General features: G+C 41.5%; 1 protein-coding gene across 1 annotated transcript in view; it reads right to left on the reverse strand.

Moving 5' to 3' along the window:
* Positions 1 to 15,800, reverse strand: part of ALMS1 (ALMS1 centrosome and basal body associated protein) — a 143,951-nt gene that overhangs the window by 77,037 nt on the left and 51,114 nt on the right. The window contains exons 10-11 of the mRNA XM_081101544.1: positions 10,281 to 14,453; positions 8,852 to 8,982 (exon numbers count right to left, since the gene is read on the reverse strand). Coding sequence (XP_080957670.1) covers positions 8,852 to 8,982; positions 10,281 to 14,453 — 4,304 coding nt within the window. The remainder of the gene's footprint in view (positions 1 to 8,851; positions 8,983 to 10,280; positions 14,454 to 15,800) is intronic.

Here is a 15,800-nt window from a genome sequence, read left to right on the forward strand (position 1 = left end):
TGGAACACTACACAGCAAGAACAAGAAATAGACTGATATACTCAACAACCTAAATATTCTCCAGAGAATTATGCCTAGTGAAAAATGCTAATACCAAAATGCTAATACATATTATATGATTTCACATATATGACATTCTTGAAATGACAAAATTATAAAAATAGAGACAAGATTAATGACTGCCAGAGGTTAAGAAATCGGTAAGAGCAAGGGAGAAGAGCAAGGGATGTAATTATTTGAGGGCAACATAAAGGTCACTTTATGTTGATATAAATGTTAGGTATCTCAATTATATCAATGCCAATATCCTGATTGTAATATGTTATTACAAATTTGCACGATGTTATCATTGGTGGAAACTGGGTAAAAGGTAAAAGTGATCTTTCCATATTACTTCTTACTACTGCAGGTGAATCTAAAGATATTTCAAAATGTTGAATTTTTTAGAAAACCAATAAATTAATTAAACACCAACTGGACAAAACTAACATGTTATATAAGTTGTAAGATGGTGGTAGAATAGGTAGAAGCTACTCTCACCTTCTCCCAGGACCAAATCAGAATTACAATTTAATTATAGAAAAATCAACCTGAATAACAACTGAAGACTAGATAAACAGAAGTTTTATAAGCAAGGATTTACAGAGAAGCCACATTAAGACTAGTAGGAAGGGCAGAGACATGAAAATGACTGGCCCTGCATCCACATGTAGCAGTTGAGAATCCAGAGGGATATCTCAGCTGCAAAGATCCTTCCGTCAGGAACAAGGGGTCTCAAGAGCATACCAGGTTCCCCAGCCTGGAGGACCAGAGGCTCAAAGAGGAGCCCACATAACACCTGGCAATGAAAACCAGTGGGGATTACAGGGAGAGACATAAGTCTGCTAAAATCCCAGACACCCTTTTAAGGGCCAATGCACAAATCTCATTCACAGACACAGAAGTCTTACAGAGAGACACTGGGTTGTGTGGCTTCAGGGAGAGGGCTGAAAGAAGAGCCGCCAAGGTCCCTGCGACGAGTCCCTCTCCCACACTGTCCACAGATGCCATCTTTACCAAGCAGAGGACTAGACATACCATCCAACTCCTTGTGGCCTTCTCCTGCTCCACTGGCGCCCTGCACAAGCATCAGCTGGCTGCAACCAGCCTGGGCCCATAGCATGGGCTTTCTCAGAGGTCCAGGCAGATTCAGGGGATAGGAGAAACTGGAGTTGTGTGGCTTTAGGGCAAGGGCTTTTTTCCCCGAAAACACCTGAATGGCACCTCAGCTCTATGCAGAGCTCTCCTCCCACATGGCCAAACCTTGGCTTGGTTTATTTACCCTGATGAATTCAGCTGGCCTCACACAAATGACTCCCTGTGGCCCCACCCCACCATAAAGAACCGTAGGGCCCAGGCTGGTGGCAACTGGCCTTGCGGTACACTGACTGAAATTTCTGCTGAGCTGCCTCAGACTCAGCACTATCACCAACTCTGAATCTGTATCAACCCAATCTATATCTCTGGTGACTCACTGAGAACCTACCTCACGGAACTCACATACCACCAGAGGCTCTTTCAGTGGCTGAGCCTAACAGGCAGCCAAAGGCAGATCTCAGGGTGGTTCAGGACTTTTGCTGACCTGCCCCCGGGCTCAGTGCTGGTGGAAGCCAGTCCTGGTACATAGGTTGGCACTTCCTATGTAACTGTGACCACCTGACCATAGATTGTAGTTAGTGTATGTACCCCCAAGCCCTGCAGAGGCAGCCACAAACTGTGGACTGCTTTGTAGCTCCAAACAAGTAGCCCAAGCTGGTCACAAGCAAGCATCTGACATTGACATTCATTAAAGTCCCTCCTGTAAGGACCGAAAACCAGCACGCTCTGGTGGCAGGCTACAGGCCACATCAGGGCATGGCCAAATTAGCTTCACAAGCGGCACACCCAAAGGGAGATCTCAGCAGGCACCACATCCTGTACGAGTGAATTCTGCTTTATGGGGTCAGCCCCTGCACAGCAACTTATACACTGTGGTTGGAGTAAACCTCACAGCCAGCCAGCCAGAGACAAGCCAACAGCAATCGAGACTCAACTACAACAGGACCACACTTACCTGCTGGATATGCAAATTCCAGCTGAAATTCCAATGTGTAGAAGCTTTAATAAATGGCTCACATCTCTCCACAGGAAGTAGAAATAATTGCACTCAGACCCACCAAAAGAAAAGAACAATGTGGAACTCTAGAAACTGCGGTTAATCCTAACAACATTAGAAGATGACATCAAGTCAATACAATCACACTTAATTCTACTCCACTTTGGAGGAGGCCACCAATGAGCTGCTGACCCACAGTCGTCCCATAAATTTTCACATGGGATACTCATTGGGTGGTCACAACACTATAAAATGCACATACTTGCTACTGTTGGCCTTACTCTGTGCCTTCTGTGCCATCTGGGTCATGGGACTTCTCAATCCAAGAGAGGCAACACTGAAAAGTTGCTGGAAGCACACGGCTCTTGCCCACAGTTGCACCCAGAATGGGGAGATAATGTAAGTCAGGCACTAACTTACATAGAAAGGCTGTACCTAAAATGCCACCAGGTGTGAATACTTGCTGGGCGATTCAAGCCCTATCTTAAATGGGACTGATGGCACAAATGCTTATAGGCCACCAGACATTACACTGCCCTAACTGGCTGACAGGCTTATGCAGTTCACACCCATCTCTGGTAATAGAGGGCCAAACATTAAATTGTCAGAAGCATATAACTAAATTTTCTTTAAGCCAAAGCTACACATGTGCCCCTGATCTTTACTATTTACGGGTGGAAACCTCCTATGCCTTGGAGAAAAGCACTACCCAATTATTTGCAAGGTGCACCCCAAAATGTACTGAGAATTTGTGAGACTAGTAGATACTCCCAATGGTGCAAGCAAACCCCAATTAGAGCACCCCAAATCTATGCAACTCTGTTAGGCCCCTTGGGCCCTCAGTTCCCCTCCTTGGTGGTTACCTGGGGGAGCCACCCCCCTGGGATAGCTCCCTGCACTTGCAACAACACTGATAATGACAATGCCCCAGCACACGACAGTGTAGGACATGACAGACAATCTGAGAGATGACAACATCCAAGCCCACAACACCACAGGAAAAAACTTCATCCTGAATGCTATCTCCACAACCTTCCACTATAGCATAGATGACACCCAGGAACACATAGCAGCTGGGATGGCAAGGACTGAAAAAGACTTGCTGAACTAAATGCTGTTTATCTAAATTCCCTGCTCACAACCCCTTTAAGTGGCATTCTGCAGAATTAAGTATATGTTTACTTCAAGGTCCGCTTGCTTATCACTATATGCATGCTGCTCGAATGTGAGGTGGTACTATAACTGCTAGGCTGCTCTTCACTGCATCTTTTAGTTTTAGAAGCTCAAGATATGTGTTGAGTCTCAGAACCTTATTGGGGCTCCTTTAAAGCAGTTCACTTAGTTGTTCACCCTCACCACACTCATTAGATTGGTCCACATTATACATCCTACTGGGGGTGGGGTTAATGAATTTCTGTTGGGAGGATCCATCCCCAGCTGCAGATGCTACCATCAACACAGCACCCAGACACGTATCCTCCAGGCTCATATCCACAGGGTCACCTGACTGTACCACCCCAAGGAAACCCTTTCCCACTGTCACCATTCAGAGCTCTACAATCCTCCCATTCAAGCCCCCAAACAGCCCTAATTTTTTTTCTTTTACTCGTCAAACCTTGTGTCAAAGTATGACTTCAGTAGATCACAGTGAGCCTAATATTTTAATACAATGAGCTCATTTTTGGGGGCCGCTGTAATTGCTGGGGATGTTATCAGGGTCAACAAAATCTTTTTCCCCAGTTAGTGGCTTACTTGACTGATTTTTTTAACACTGCCCCCATTTGCCCAACAGAAGACACCCCATGTAACCTTGCAACTTGTACAAATACTCAACTGCTTCCATGCAGACACTTGCCATACAGTATGTGGCACTTGGCAGGAGCCGCCACATGCCCTTTATAATCCTCCATATCTGCCCCGGCACCAACACAAGAAAGAATATGATCTATAACTTGTCCCAAGGAGCACAACCCCTACAGCAATGGACCTCGCAGCCCAATCACCCAGGGGGAACCCCAAATTATATCAGCTCCCCAATCACACAGTTAGTGACCACTGTGTCTAGTGCCCTGGGTCCATTATACATTCATGGTTCTTCACATGTGTACTTATCTTCCCCTCAAGCTCTTTGCCAACCCCACAGAGTTCTATATGTACTTTACTCTCTCTAGGGCTACCCTTACATAAATCACTAAACCGGACCCTCAGTCCATCTCTTTTTCTGCCCCTCACATAAAGAGCATGTGGTATTCATCCCCATTGTTTGGAAGTAGGTCTGCTACTACCCCTCATAGGAACTGGATTACACACCACCAGAACAGACACATAACAAGTTATTAAGGCAAACACCAACCTGTCAACCACATTGGCTGAAAATATTAAGCTGTACACCAAACCATAATGCAACAACATGATTACATGATTCCTTTTTTCACAAATCCTCACCCAAGGACATTTTTTCACTGATTTTTAGAGAAAGGGGCAGGAAGGTAGGGATGGAGGGAGATGGGGGGCGGGGGGAGAGATGAGAGAAATGAGAAACATTAATTGGCTGCCTCCCGCACAAACTATGACAAGGGCCAGGGATTGAACTCACAACCTACGGTATGTGCCCTGACTGGAAATCAAGCCTGTCACCTTTCAGTGTATGAGACAATGCTCCTACCAACTAAGCCACACCAGCCAGGGCAACATGATTTTTTAGTGCAGATGGTTTTGGATAACCGTTTAGCTTTAAATTATTTATTGGCCAAGGAACGAGGTATATGTACTATGAGTCTATCACCTGCTGCATATATATTAACAATACTGGACAAAATAAATCTACAAAAGATGACCCAACAGGTACCAATATTCCATCATCTCACCCAAGTTTTAATCAAATACCTACCTTATCCATGGGCCTTGATTTATTTTCTTGGCTGCACCCCAACAAATGAGGGGATGGTTATGAACAGGATTTCAAACTATCATTTATCTATTGATGTTCTCTTCGGCATTTTTGCTTTACTCAAATGTTTCATATGCTAGGTGACCAAAATCCTGCCAGTGGCTGTTGATATCTGCACCATCTAGACAGTGCCCTTGATTTTCCCTAAACACTAATGCCTAGGCATCATAGGGTCAATTGTGATGAGAAAACAGCTATTTTGAGTTGCTGCCTAGATATTTTACAGTATGACAACCCTGTTCACACTCAGAGCATAGACAGTAAGATAAGGCCCTGAATTTAGGATTCCTGCCAGAAGTTCCCTCTTTGCTTTTCCCACGCCACCTTTAAAAATAACCACTTAGAACTGAGTCTGTGAAAAGTCACTGACCGCCACTTCAACCATCTTATAAGTAGTTAGTGCTTGCTACCCTGCTCTTTATCTCCTGCTCATGAGGAGGACTGTCCATCCCTCAGCCTGCCCACTCACCCAGGCTTCTGAGATTTGTAAGTAATAACTCTTGTGACTTTACTTCCTTTGTGTAAGTGTATTAAAACTATGCCTTTAATCAAAATGACCCTGGAGGTTTTTCAGTTCCCCAAAGTGGAAGCTCTGATGCTGAGAAAGCTACCTGCCTAGCCCATGTGGGTAGTATGTGCCTACATTCAAGAGATTATAATCTGAATTTTTTAATTTAATACACCAGCTACAGGCTCCACAACAGAGCATACTACAAAGAAAAAAAAGAGCAAGCATATAACTAGATATAGTAGGAATATTGTGATTACCAGACAAGGAATTTAAAATAACTATGATTAATATGTTAAGGGCTCTAATGGATAAAGTGAATAGCATGCAAGAACACAAACACAATGTAAGCAGAGAGATGAAAATCCTAAGAAAGAATGAAAAAAGAAATGCTAGAGATAAAAAACACTGTAACAGAAATGAAGAATGCTTTGATTGGTTCTTTAGTAGACTGCACATGGCCAAGGCTAGAATCTTGAGCTTCAGGAGAGTTCAACAGAAACCTCCAAAACTAAAATGTAAAAGAAGGAAAAACCCCAGACCAAAACATCAAAGGACTCCAGGACAAGATATTAATACATTAACAACAAAAACACCAAAAAGAGAAGAAAACCAAAAAGAACACCTCCCACAAAACAAAACACCCCCCACAAAACCAGAAATACTACACCTAGACATAACATTTTCAAAGTAAAGAAAAGCAAACATAAAGAAAAAAAATCTTGAAATAAGGCAAGGGGACAAAACACCTTATCTACAGAAAAGCAAAGAATTACACCTGACTTTTCTGCAGAAATCATGCAAGCAAGAAGAGAATAGAGTGAAGTATTTAAAATGTTGAGAGAAAAAAATCCAACCCACTTAGCATTCTATACCCTTCAAACTGAACAAGAAATAAGACTTTCTCAGACAAATTAAAATAGAGTGAATTTATGCCAGTAGATGCAACAAATGTTAACAGAAAAACTTAACAGAGAAAAATACTGGTCAAAAACTCAGATCTACATTAAAAAAGAAAGAACATCAAAGAAAGAAACAGTGAAGGTAAAAAAACCAAATACAACCTTTTTCTTATACCAAACTGATCCAAAAAAATAGTTTGAAACATTGCTATGTATGCATGTATGTACATGTACATGTGCGTGCGTGCTTGTGTGTGTATATAAACTGAATGACAGGAATGACAGGAAGGAAGAATTAGGATTATTTTATTAGAAGATACCACGCTACCTGTGAAGTGAGTGGTACAGTGTTATTTGAAATTGATGTAGTCGTAAGTATATGATACAAATTCTAGGGCAATCATTGAAAATGTAGAAAATGTATGTATAACTGGCATCCTAAAAAATGAGAGAAAATGTAATCATAAAATGCTCAATTAAAACCACAAAGGGCCCTAGCCAGTTTAGTTCACTTGATAGAGCATTGGCCTGCAGACTGAAGGATCCCAGGTTCGATTCCGGTCAAGAACACATGCCTAGGTTGCAGGCCCGATCTCTAGTAGGGGATGTGCAGGAGGCAGCTGATCAATAATTCTCTCTCATCATTGATGTTTACATCATTCTCTCCCTCTCCCTTCCTTTCTGAAATCAATAAAAATATAAATATATTTTAAAAAAATAAAAAATAAAACCACAAAAGGCAGAAAGAGTGGAAGACAAAACCGGAAACAAAGTACAAGGGCAACAAGTAGAAAACAGTAACGAATGTGGAAGATACCAACCAACTATATCAATAATTGTTTTAAAAGTAAATTGTCTAAGCCTTGGCTGGGTGGCTCAGTTGGTTGGAGTGTTATCCCATCCACCAAAAGATTGCAAGTTTAATTCCCAATCAGGGCACATACCTAGGTTGTGGGTTCAATCCCCCAGGGCACATACAGGAGGCAACAGATCAATGTTTCTCTCTCACATCAACGTTCCCTTCTCTCTCTAAAATCAATGAAAACATATCTTTGGGTGAGGATTTTTAAAAAAAGTCTACACATACAATAGCTATATTGACTTTTGCAGATTTAATAATAATAATAAGAGCTGACAATTACTGAACACTAATTAGATATCACACAGTCTACTAAGTATTTTATAGACATTATTTCCTGTAAGCCATACCCAAACTCTCTAAGACTGGTATTATTACACCCTATTACTACTCATAATAGCAGACCAAATGCCCCATCAACAAGAGAACAAACTGATAATTTCACACACTGAACTACTTACAAAAATAAAAAATAAACTATAGCTACATAGAAAAATCTCAAAAAACCTAAGATTATATGAAAAACAATTCTCATAAGAATATATATCATGTTAATTCCATATATTATAGAATTAAAAACCATACTGAACAGTAAGAAAATCAACACATGTTATGATAAGTAGTAAAAGAAATATGACTGGAGAAGGGTACACACAGGACTTCAATGTCATTGGTAACATTCTATTTCTCAAACTGAATGGCTGATATATAGGAATTTCACTTTATTCCTTACATACATGTTTCATATCTATTTTGTAATCATGAAACAGTAGGAGGAAAATAAGTAGTATTAAAAAGTAAGTGGTTTATACATAGACTATTTTAGGTCCATGTTCCTAAGCAGAGGATATACATCTGAAAATAGCTGGACTTTATCAGCATCTCAAGATATCACCTTCAAGAGAAGTAAGAGTGACAACAATCTATACTAATAAAAGGGTAATATGCTAATTAGACCAGACGTCTTCCGGACCACCTTCCAGACAAAGCCATGGTGGCAGGGCCGAAGCAAAGGCAGTTAGGGGTGATCAGGCCGGCAGGAGAGAACAGTTAGGAGGATCAGGCTGGCAGGGGAGAGCAGTTAGGGGGGTCAGGCCAGCAAGCAGGTGCGCAGTTAGAAGCCAGTGGTCTGGGATTACAAGAGGGATTTCCAACTGCCAGACATCCCCCGGGGGGAGTCCTGGATTGGAGAGGGTGCAGGCCGGGCTGAGCAACACCACCCCACTCCCCCGTGCATGAATTTCATGCACCAGGCCCATAGAATATTGATAAAAGTAATCCTCTTATTTCTCAAAAGAGGTAAATTTTTTCAACAGATTAATTTGGAATAAATCAAAACCTATAGAATCAAATCCTTAATCTTTTGAAGAAGACTCTTAACACTTTAAGCCAAAGACTATCAGTTACTCAGCTAGAGTCATCAACACCCAAATAAGAGATCCAAATTCTACTACTATTTCTTTCACATTTTCTTTTCATTTCTAGATTTCCTTTATACCTTGGACAAGTCAGTTCTCTCATGGCCAAGTAACTTTGCTTTGATCTCTTCTACTTTTCTCCTGTCATCTTCATTTAATTCTGAAATGGAGTAGCCACACTCACGAGCCATATTAAACTTCAGATTCCAGGCTAAAGAGAAAGCATAAAAACACTTGAGATAATACAATGCAAAAGTGAGAATTTTTCAATGATTATAAGAGCACAAAAATCATCATTATACCTAATTTAATGGCTCCCACATGCTTAGCAAAAAGTGTGTGCTCTAAATTATATGACAAACTATTAAAAGTTCTAGAGAGAGATCATTTCATTGAAGAGTCTGATTTTTTTAAACACACATTCTACAGATTTTTCTCCAACAAGGCCATTTTAATTAAATATGGTATTCAATCATTTTTATTCCAATCTTCCTTTTAATCAGAACAGTCCCTTTGTCTTCCCCATTTGCTCCTGCTACAATTTCTGCCACTTCCACAAGAGCTGATATTTTAAAATAAATAAAACTTGGGGAGTTCTTTTTGGCAAATCAAAATATGCTTAAGTGATGAAAGGAATGGCTTAGGCAGTTCATCTCAAGGAAAGATTCCCAGGTAGGTCTGGATTGCTTATAAGTTACCCTTCCAAATATATTCCCCACATTGTCCTGAATATTTTTTTAATGGAATTCTACTATTAGAAATTAAAAGGATTAATAAATATTCTTTCAACCTCTAAGCCAAGTTCTAGTGTGAAATACCTTGATTAGTTTTTTCCAATGTCTACCTAAAATCTGCTCCTAGAACTTTATTATCAAAGGGGATGAGAAAGTATACGCAGTTTTATTATTATACAGTGGTTTAGAGCAGAGCAAATTGGGTGTTTTTTTTCTGCCTCCAAAATAAGGACACTATCATGGGAGGATTAGGGAAAACATGAGCGCTTTGGGAGTTAGGAAACTTCAAGCTCTCTATTTACTCTACTCTCCTTCTGACATCAGAACTAACTTTTCCTAAGTCCCTAAACTCAGACTAGCACTATTAATCCTGTGAGTTAGCTGCATTATTGGTTAAATGGGCTTATTCTGGATGCAGAAAATGCAATCATCCTAACAGTTCTATAAGAAAATAAATTTAGAATGCCAAATACTTTATTTTTTTTAATATATTTTATTGATTTTTTACAGAGAGGAAGGGAGAGAGATAGTTAGAAACATCGATGAGAGAGAAACATCGATCAGCTGCCTCCTGCACATCTCCCACTGGGGATGTGCCCGCAACCCAGGTACATGCCCTTGACCGGAATCGAACCTGGGACCCTTCAGTCCACAGGCCGACGCTCTATCCACTGAGCCAAACCGGTTTCGGCCCAAATACTTAACTTTAAATAAATTACTAAACTACAATGTTTATAAGCTTCATCTGCCTTTATAACAAATAATCAGTTCCTACCTCGTGCTCGTACCCGGCATTCCTCTTCCTCTGCATTTCTGAGAATTTGTTTAGCATGATTCAATGAGGATTCACATTTCAGAAGGTTTTTCACGTGTGCAGCCAGTGAATCCACACTACTACCACGCCCTTCATCACTCTCTGACACACACTCTTCCTCTCTACTATCTGTCATACTTGTCTTCGGTGAAGTACATGGAAGCAAGTTTAGAAGAACATCAGAAACTGAATCAAAGGAATTACTGTCCCATGAGCAGGAACTTGCATCACTACTTGAATCACTTTTTATGATAGTCATCATAGGGATAAGAATTTTATTCCCAAGGGTTCCACTACACCCTTCAGGTTCAGATCTCATTACAGGTCTGGCTGCTTTATATTGCCTAAAAGTTTCATCTAATGCCATTCTGGCTTTGATTTCTGCTTCCTGTAGAGGACTTCTAACTGTAGATGACCTAACAAACTCCCAATTTTCAATGTCTCCCTGGCATTTCAGATTTGTCTGTGTACTAATATCCTTCTGTAGGTACTTGTTTGGATTCTCTTTTGTGAATGACTGTCTCTGAGGCAAATCAATGTTAGATTTATCAGTTGTAGGGGGTTCTTTGAAGCAAACAACCTTCTTAGATTGAATAAATGAAATGTCATTAACATCTCTGAATGGCACAAGGGGAGCAGGAAAATTGCATCGTTTCAGTGCTATATTTTCTGCCTCCATTAAAAGTGTCCGAATCTCTTTAAGAGTTTTAGAACCATTATCTGTACCCTGGAATTCCTCAGAGCCAATATCTTCAAAACCTGAAGGTTCTGGCTTATTTATTACAACTCTACCCACAGCTTGAGAATTTAAGGGCATATTGTTTGACATAATACTAGAGTTAGAAGAATCCAAATCATCTTTTGGCCTTTGGACATGGTCTGAAGCTAACTTGTGCTTCTCACTATGTGAATAAGTATCAGGGTAAACTGCTGATAACCCACTAATCTGATCAGCTTGCCTAAGACCACTTGAGAACTTCAGGGCATCTTTAGTTAGATGTCCATTTGGCAAATTCTGTTCACAGACTTTATTTTGTTTTTCTCTGTGTGAAAAACAATGAGGAGGAGCTGTTGGTAACACAGATTTTTGGTCTGCTGGTTTAGGAATTGTTGATACTGTCAGTACATCTTCAGTTAGATGTTTGTCTGACAATTCCTGCGGACAGACAATATTAGATTTTTCTCTGTGTGAATAGGAACTAGGAAGAGGTATTGGTACCCTAGAATTCACGTCAGTTGATTCAGGAACAGATGAGATCTTCTGAATATCTTCACTATGTTGTCTAGTTGGCAAATGCTGTTTAAAGAAAATACTGGGCGTTACTCTCTGAGAGTGAGAATTACGAAAAACTGTCAGTAACGGAGTCTGCTGGCTGTTTGGTTCAATCACAGCTAAATTCTTGGGTTTCTCTATCTGTGCATAGGAAATGAGGGGAGCTGTTGGAAACTCAGTTTTCTGGTCATCTGGTAAAATCACAGTTGAAATCCTGGATTTTTCTTTATGTGAATAAGAACTAGAAGATCCTTCTGGTATCTCAGTCTTCTGGTCAACTGGTCCAGGAGGAGCAAAAACTTTTAAAGCTTCCTCAGTAATATCTGGCAACTCCTGCTGGTAAAAAATATTGCCCTTGTCTCTATATGAGGAGGAACCTGAGGGAATTATTTGTATCCCAGTCTTCTGGTCAGTTGGTCCAGGAACAGCTGAAACTTCCAAAGTTTTTTCAGTAATATCTGGCAACTCCTGGTAAGAAATGATAGGGCCCTCTCTATATGAGTAGGAAGAAGAGGGCACAATTCGTACACCAGTCTTCTGGTCAACTGATCCAGGAATTGCTAAAAGTTTTGAAGCATCTTCATTATGATCTGGCAATTTTTGCTGATAAGAAATGATAGGCTTCTCTCCAGGAGAGTAGGAAATAGAGGTTACTACTGGTATCCCAGTTTTCTGCTCAGCTGGTCCAGAAACCCCTAAAATTTCTAAAGCCTCTTTAGTAAGATCTTGCTGGTAAGAAATGATGGGCTTCTCTCTGTGAGAGTAGGAAGTAGAGGATACTGTAGGTAACCCAGTCTTCTGGTCAGCTGGTCCAGAAGTAGAAACATTCAGAGCCTCTTCTGTGAGATGGGTATCTGGTAAGGCCTGTTGGTAAAAAATAATGGACTTCCCTCCAGGTGAATAGGAACTTGGAGGTACTGTTGGTATCCCAGGCTTCTGATCAACTGTGCCAGGAACAGCTGAGACTTTCAGAGCCTTTTCAGCTAGCTCACTATCTGGCAACCCTTTTTGGTAGAAAATACTGGACTCTTCTCCAGGTGAGTAGAAACTAGAAGGTTCTGATGGCAACCCAGTCTTCTGGTCAGCTGGTCCAGAAACAGCTGAAACTTTCAGAGCCTCTTCAAACAAATGACTCTCTGTCAAGCTCTGTGGGTAGAAAATGGGCTTTTCTCTATGTGAGTAGGAAGTAGGAGGTTCTGATGGCAACCCAGTTTTCTGGTCAGCTGGTCTGGAAACAGTTGAAACTTTCAGAGCCTCTTCAAGTAGGTGACTATCTGTCAAGGCCTGTGGTGAGATAATAATATGCTTCTCTCTATGTGGATAGGAAGTAGAGGGTAATGTTTGTATCCCAGGCTTCTGGTCAGATGGTCCAGAAATGGTGGAAACTTTCAGGGCCTCTTCAGTCGGATGACTATCTGCTAATGCCTGTTGGTAGAAAGTACTGGACTTCTCTTCAAATGAGTAGAACCCAGAGGAACCTGGTGGTATCCCAGTGTTCTGCTCACCTGGTCCTGGAACAGATGAAGCTTTTAGAGCCTCTTCAGTGAGATGACTATCGGGAAACTCCTGCTGGTAAAAAATGATGGGTTTCTCTCTATGTGAGTAGGCACTAGATGGTCCTGTTTGTATCCCAGTGTTCTGGTCAGTTTGTCCAGGAATAGATGAAATTTTCTGACCCTGTTCAGTTAATTGACTATCTGACAACTTCTGCTGATAGAAAAAACTGGTCTCTCCATGTGAATAAGTAGAGGTTCCTGTTGGTATCCTAGCCTTCTGGTCAGCAAATCTATAAACAGCTGCAGCTTGTTGAGACTGCTCAGTTAGATGACCCCCTGGCAAAGTCTGTTGGTACAAAATATGGGGCTTCTCTCCATGTGAGTAAGAAGTTGAGGTTCCAGTCTTCTGGTCAGCAAATCCAGAGAGAGCTGCAGCTTGTTGAGACTGTTCAGCTGGATGACTGACTGGCAACTCTTGCTGGTAGAAAATACTGGGCTCCTCTCTATGTGAGTAAGCAGAGGATACTATTGGTATGCCTGTTTTCTGTTCTGTGGACACAGGAGCAACAGAAACTTTCACAGCCTGCTCAGTTGGATGATTTTCTGGAAATGTCTGTTGATAGAAAATATGGGGCTTCTCTCTGTGTGAGTAAGAAGCCGAGGTTCCTGTTGGTATCCCAGTCTTCTGGCCAGCAAATCCAGAGATGGCAGCAGCTTGTTGAGACTGCTCAGTTAAATGACTCTCGGGAAATGGCTGTTGATAGAAAATATGGGGCTTCTCTCCATGTGAGTATAAAGTAGATGAAACTGTTGGTATCACCGTCACTTGATCAGCTGGTCCAGGAACAAATGAACCGTTCCGAGCCTGTTCAGTTAAAACACTGTCTGGTAGCAGTGGCTGAGAAAAAACATTGTGCTTCTCTCTATGTGTATAGGAACTAGAAGGTACTGTTGTTTTCTCGCTCTTCTGGTCAACAGGTCCAATAACAGCTGAAACTCTTAGAGCCTCTTCAATTTGATGACTGTCTCTCAAGGCCTGTGGGTAGAAAATGTTGGGCTTCTCTCTTAGTGAGTAGGAACTAAAGGGTACTGTTGAAATTCCAGCCTTCTGGTCAGCTAGTTTTGGAACAGGTAAGGCTTGTAGAGTCTCTTCAGTTACATGACCATTTGCCAATCTCTGTTGGTTGAGAGTATTAGTACGTATACCAATAGTATTCTCCACAGAAGATCTTACAGCCAACTGAGAAAAGTCCTCAGAAGACAAGGGTAAATGAGATCCAATGCCTGAATCTCCAGAAGTGGTAGTGATGTCGGCTTTCAAGTTGGATTGGGTAATTTCACTTATGCCTCCTTTAGCAATATCTCCTAAAGAAAAAGAAATTTATTAATAGTATATATTGCTTTAATTAAAAAATACTTCTTGCCCTGGCTGCTTTAGTTCAATTGGTTGGAATGTTATTCCATACACTGAAAGGTCACACAGGTTTGAGTCCCAGTTAGGACACATAAACAGGTTGTGGTTTCAATCACTGGTTGGGATACATACGACAGGCAACCTATCGATGTTTTTTTTCCTCTCTCTCTCCACCCCCCTCCCCTATCCCTTTCTCTCTAAAATCAATAAAAACATGTCCTGTGAGGATTTAAAAAAAACAACCAAACCTGGTTCATGGACCCCCATCAGAAAATGAGATTCCATTGGTCTGGGGTAGACCCTATACATTAGTATAAAAGAAAAAAAGAAAGAAAGCTTTTCTTCCTTGGGACTTTATATTCTAGAAAGGAACCCTAAAGAAATCCTATATAATAAAAGCCTAATATGCTAAGTGTCCAGTTGGCTGTTCAACCAATCAAAGTGTAATATGCTAATGATATGGCAAGGCTGCTCAACCTCTCACTATGATGTACACTGACTACCAGGGGGCAGACAGTCGACCAATAGACCAATTGCTATAATGTGCACTGACCACCAGGGGGCAGACAGTCGACCAATAGACCAATTGCTATAATGTGCACTGACCACCAGGGGGCAGATGCTCCTACTGGTAGGTTAGCTTGCTGCAATGGTCCCGCAGAATGGGGCTGAGCGAAACGGGCCAGACATACCCTGGAGCCCTCCCATGGTCCTTCCCTGGCTGGCCAACCTCCTGCGTCCCTCTCTGGCCCTGATCATGCACCAGTGGGGTCCCTCACCCTGGCCTGTGCCTCTCGCAATCCAGGACCCCTCGGGATGTCAGAGAGCTGATTTCAGCCCGATCCCGCAGGCCAGGCCAAGGGACCCCACTGGTGCACGAGTTCGTGCACTGGGCCTCTAGGACAGCGGTTGCCTACCTTTCAGACCTCAAGGACCACCAGTAGTCTGTGGACCACCAGTTGGAGATCCCTGCTCAAAGGTTTCCTTAAACTAGCGGCACCAACCTTTCAGACCTTTTGGACCACCAGTGGTCTGCGGACCACTGGTTGGCGACCGCTGCTCTAGTAGTCAATTAAAGACACCAATATTTACACTCAAAGATAATTATTACAAAGCCATTTAAAGCAGCAATCTAATGCGTAAATAATTTAAATACTCAACAACAGAACTATAGATTAAAAATGTCAGTATAGACATTTGATGAAATATTATGCAGATCTTTTGGTGATTTTTAAAGAATTTTCAATGTGATGTGAAAATGCTGTCTACTCTGGGATTTGATTTCACACTCCTTATAA

Source organism: Myotis nattereri (assembly GCF_964212035.1).
Source record: "Myotis nattereri genome assembly, chromosome: 10".
Classification (NCBI taxonomy): Eukaryota; Metazoa; Chordata; class Mammalia; order Chiroptera; family Vespertilionidae; genus Myotis; species Myotis nattereri.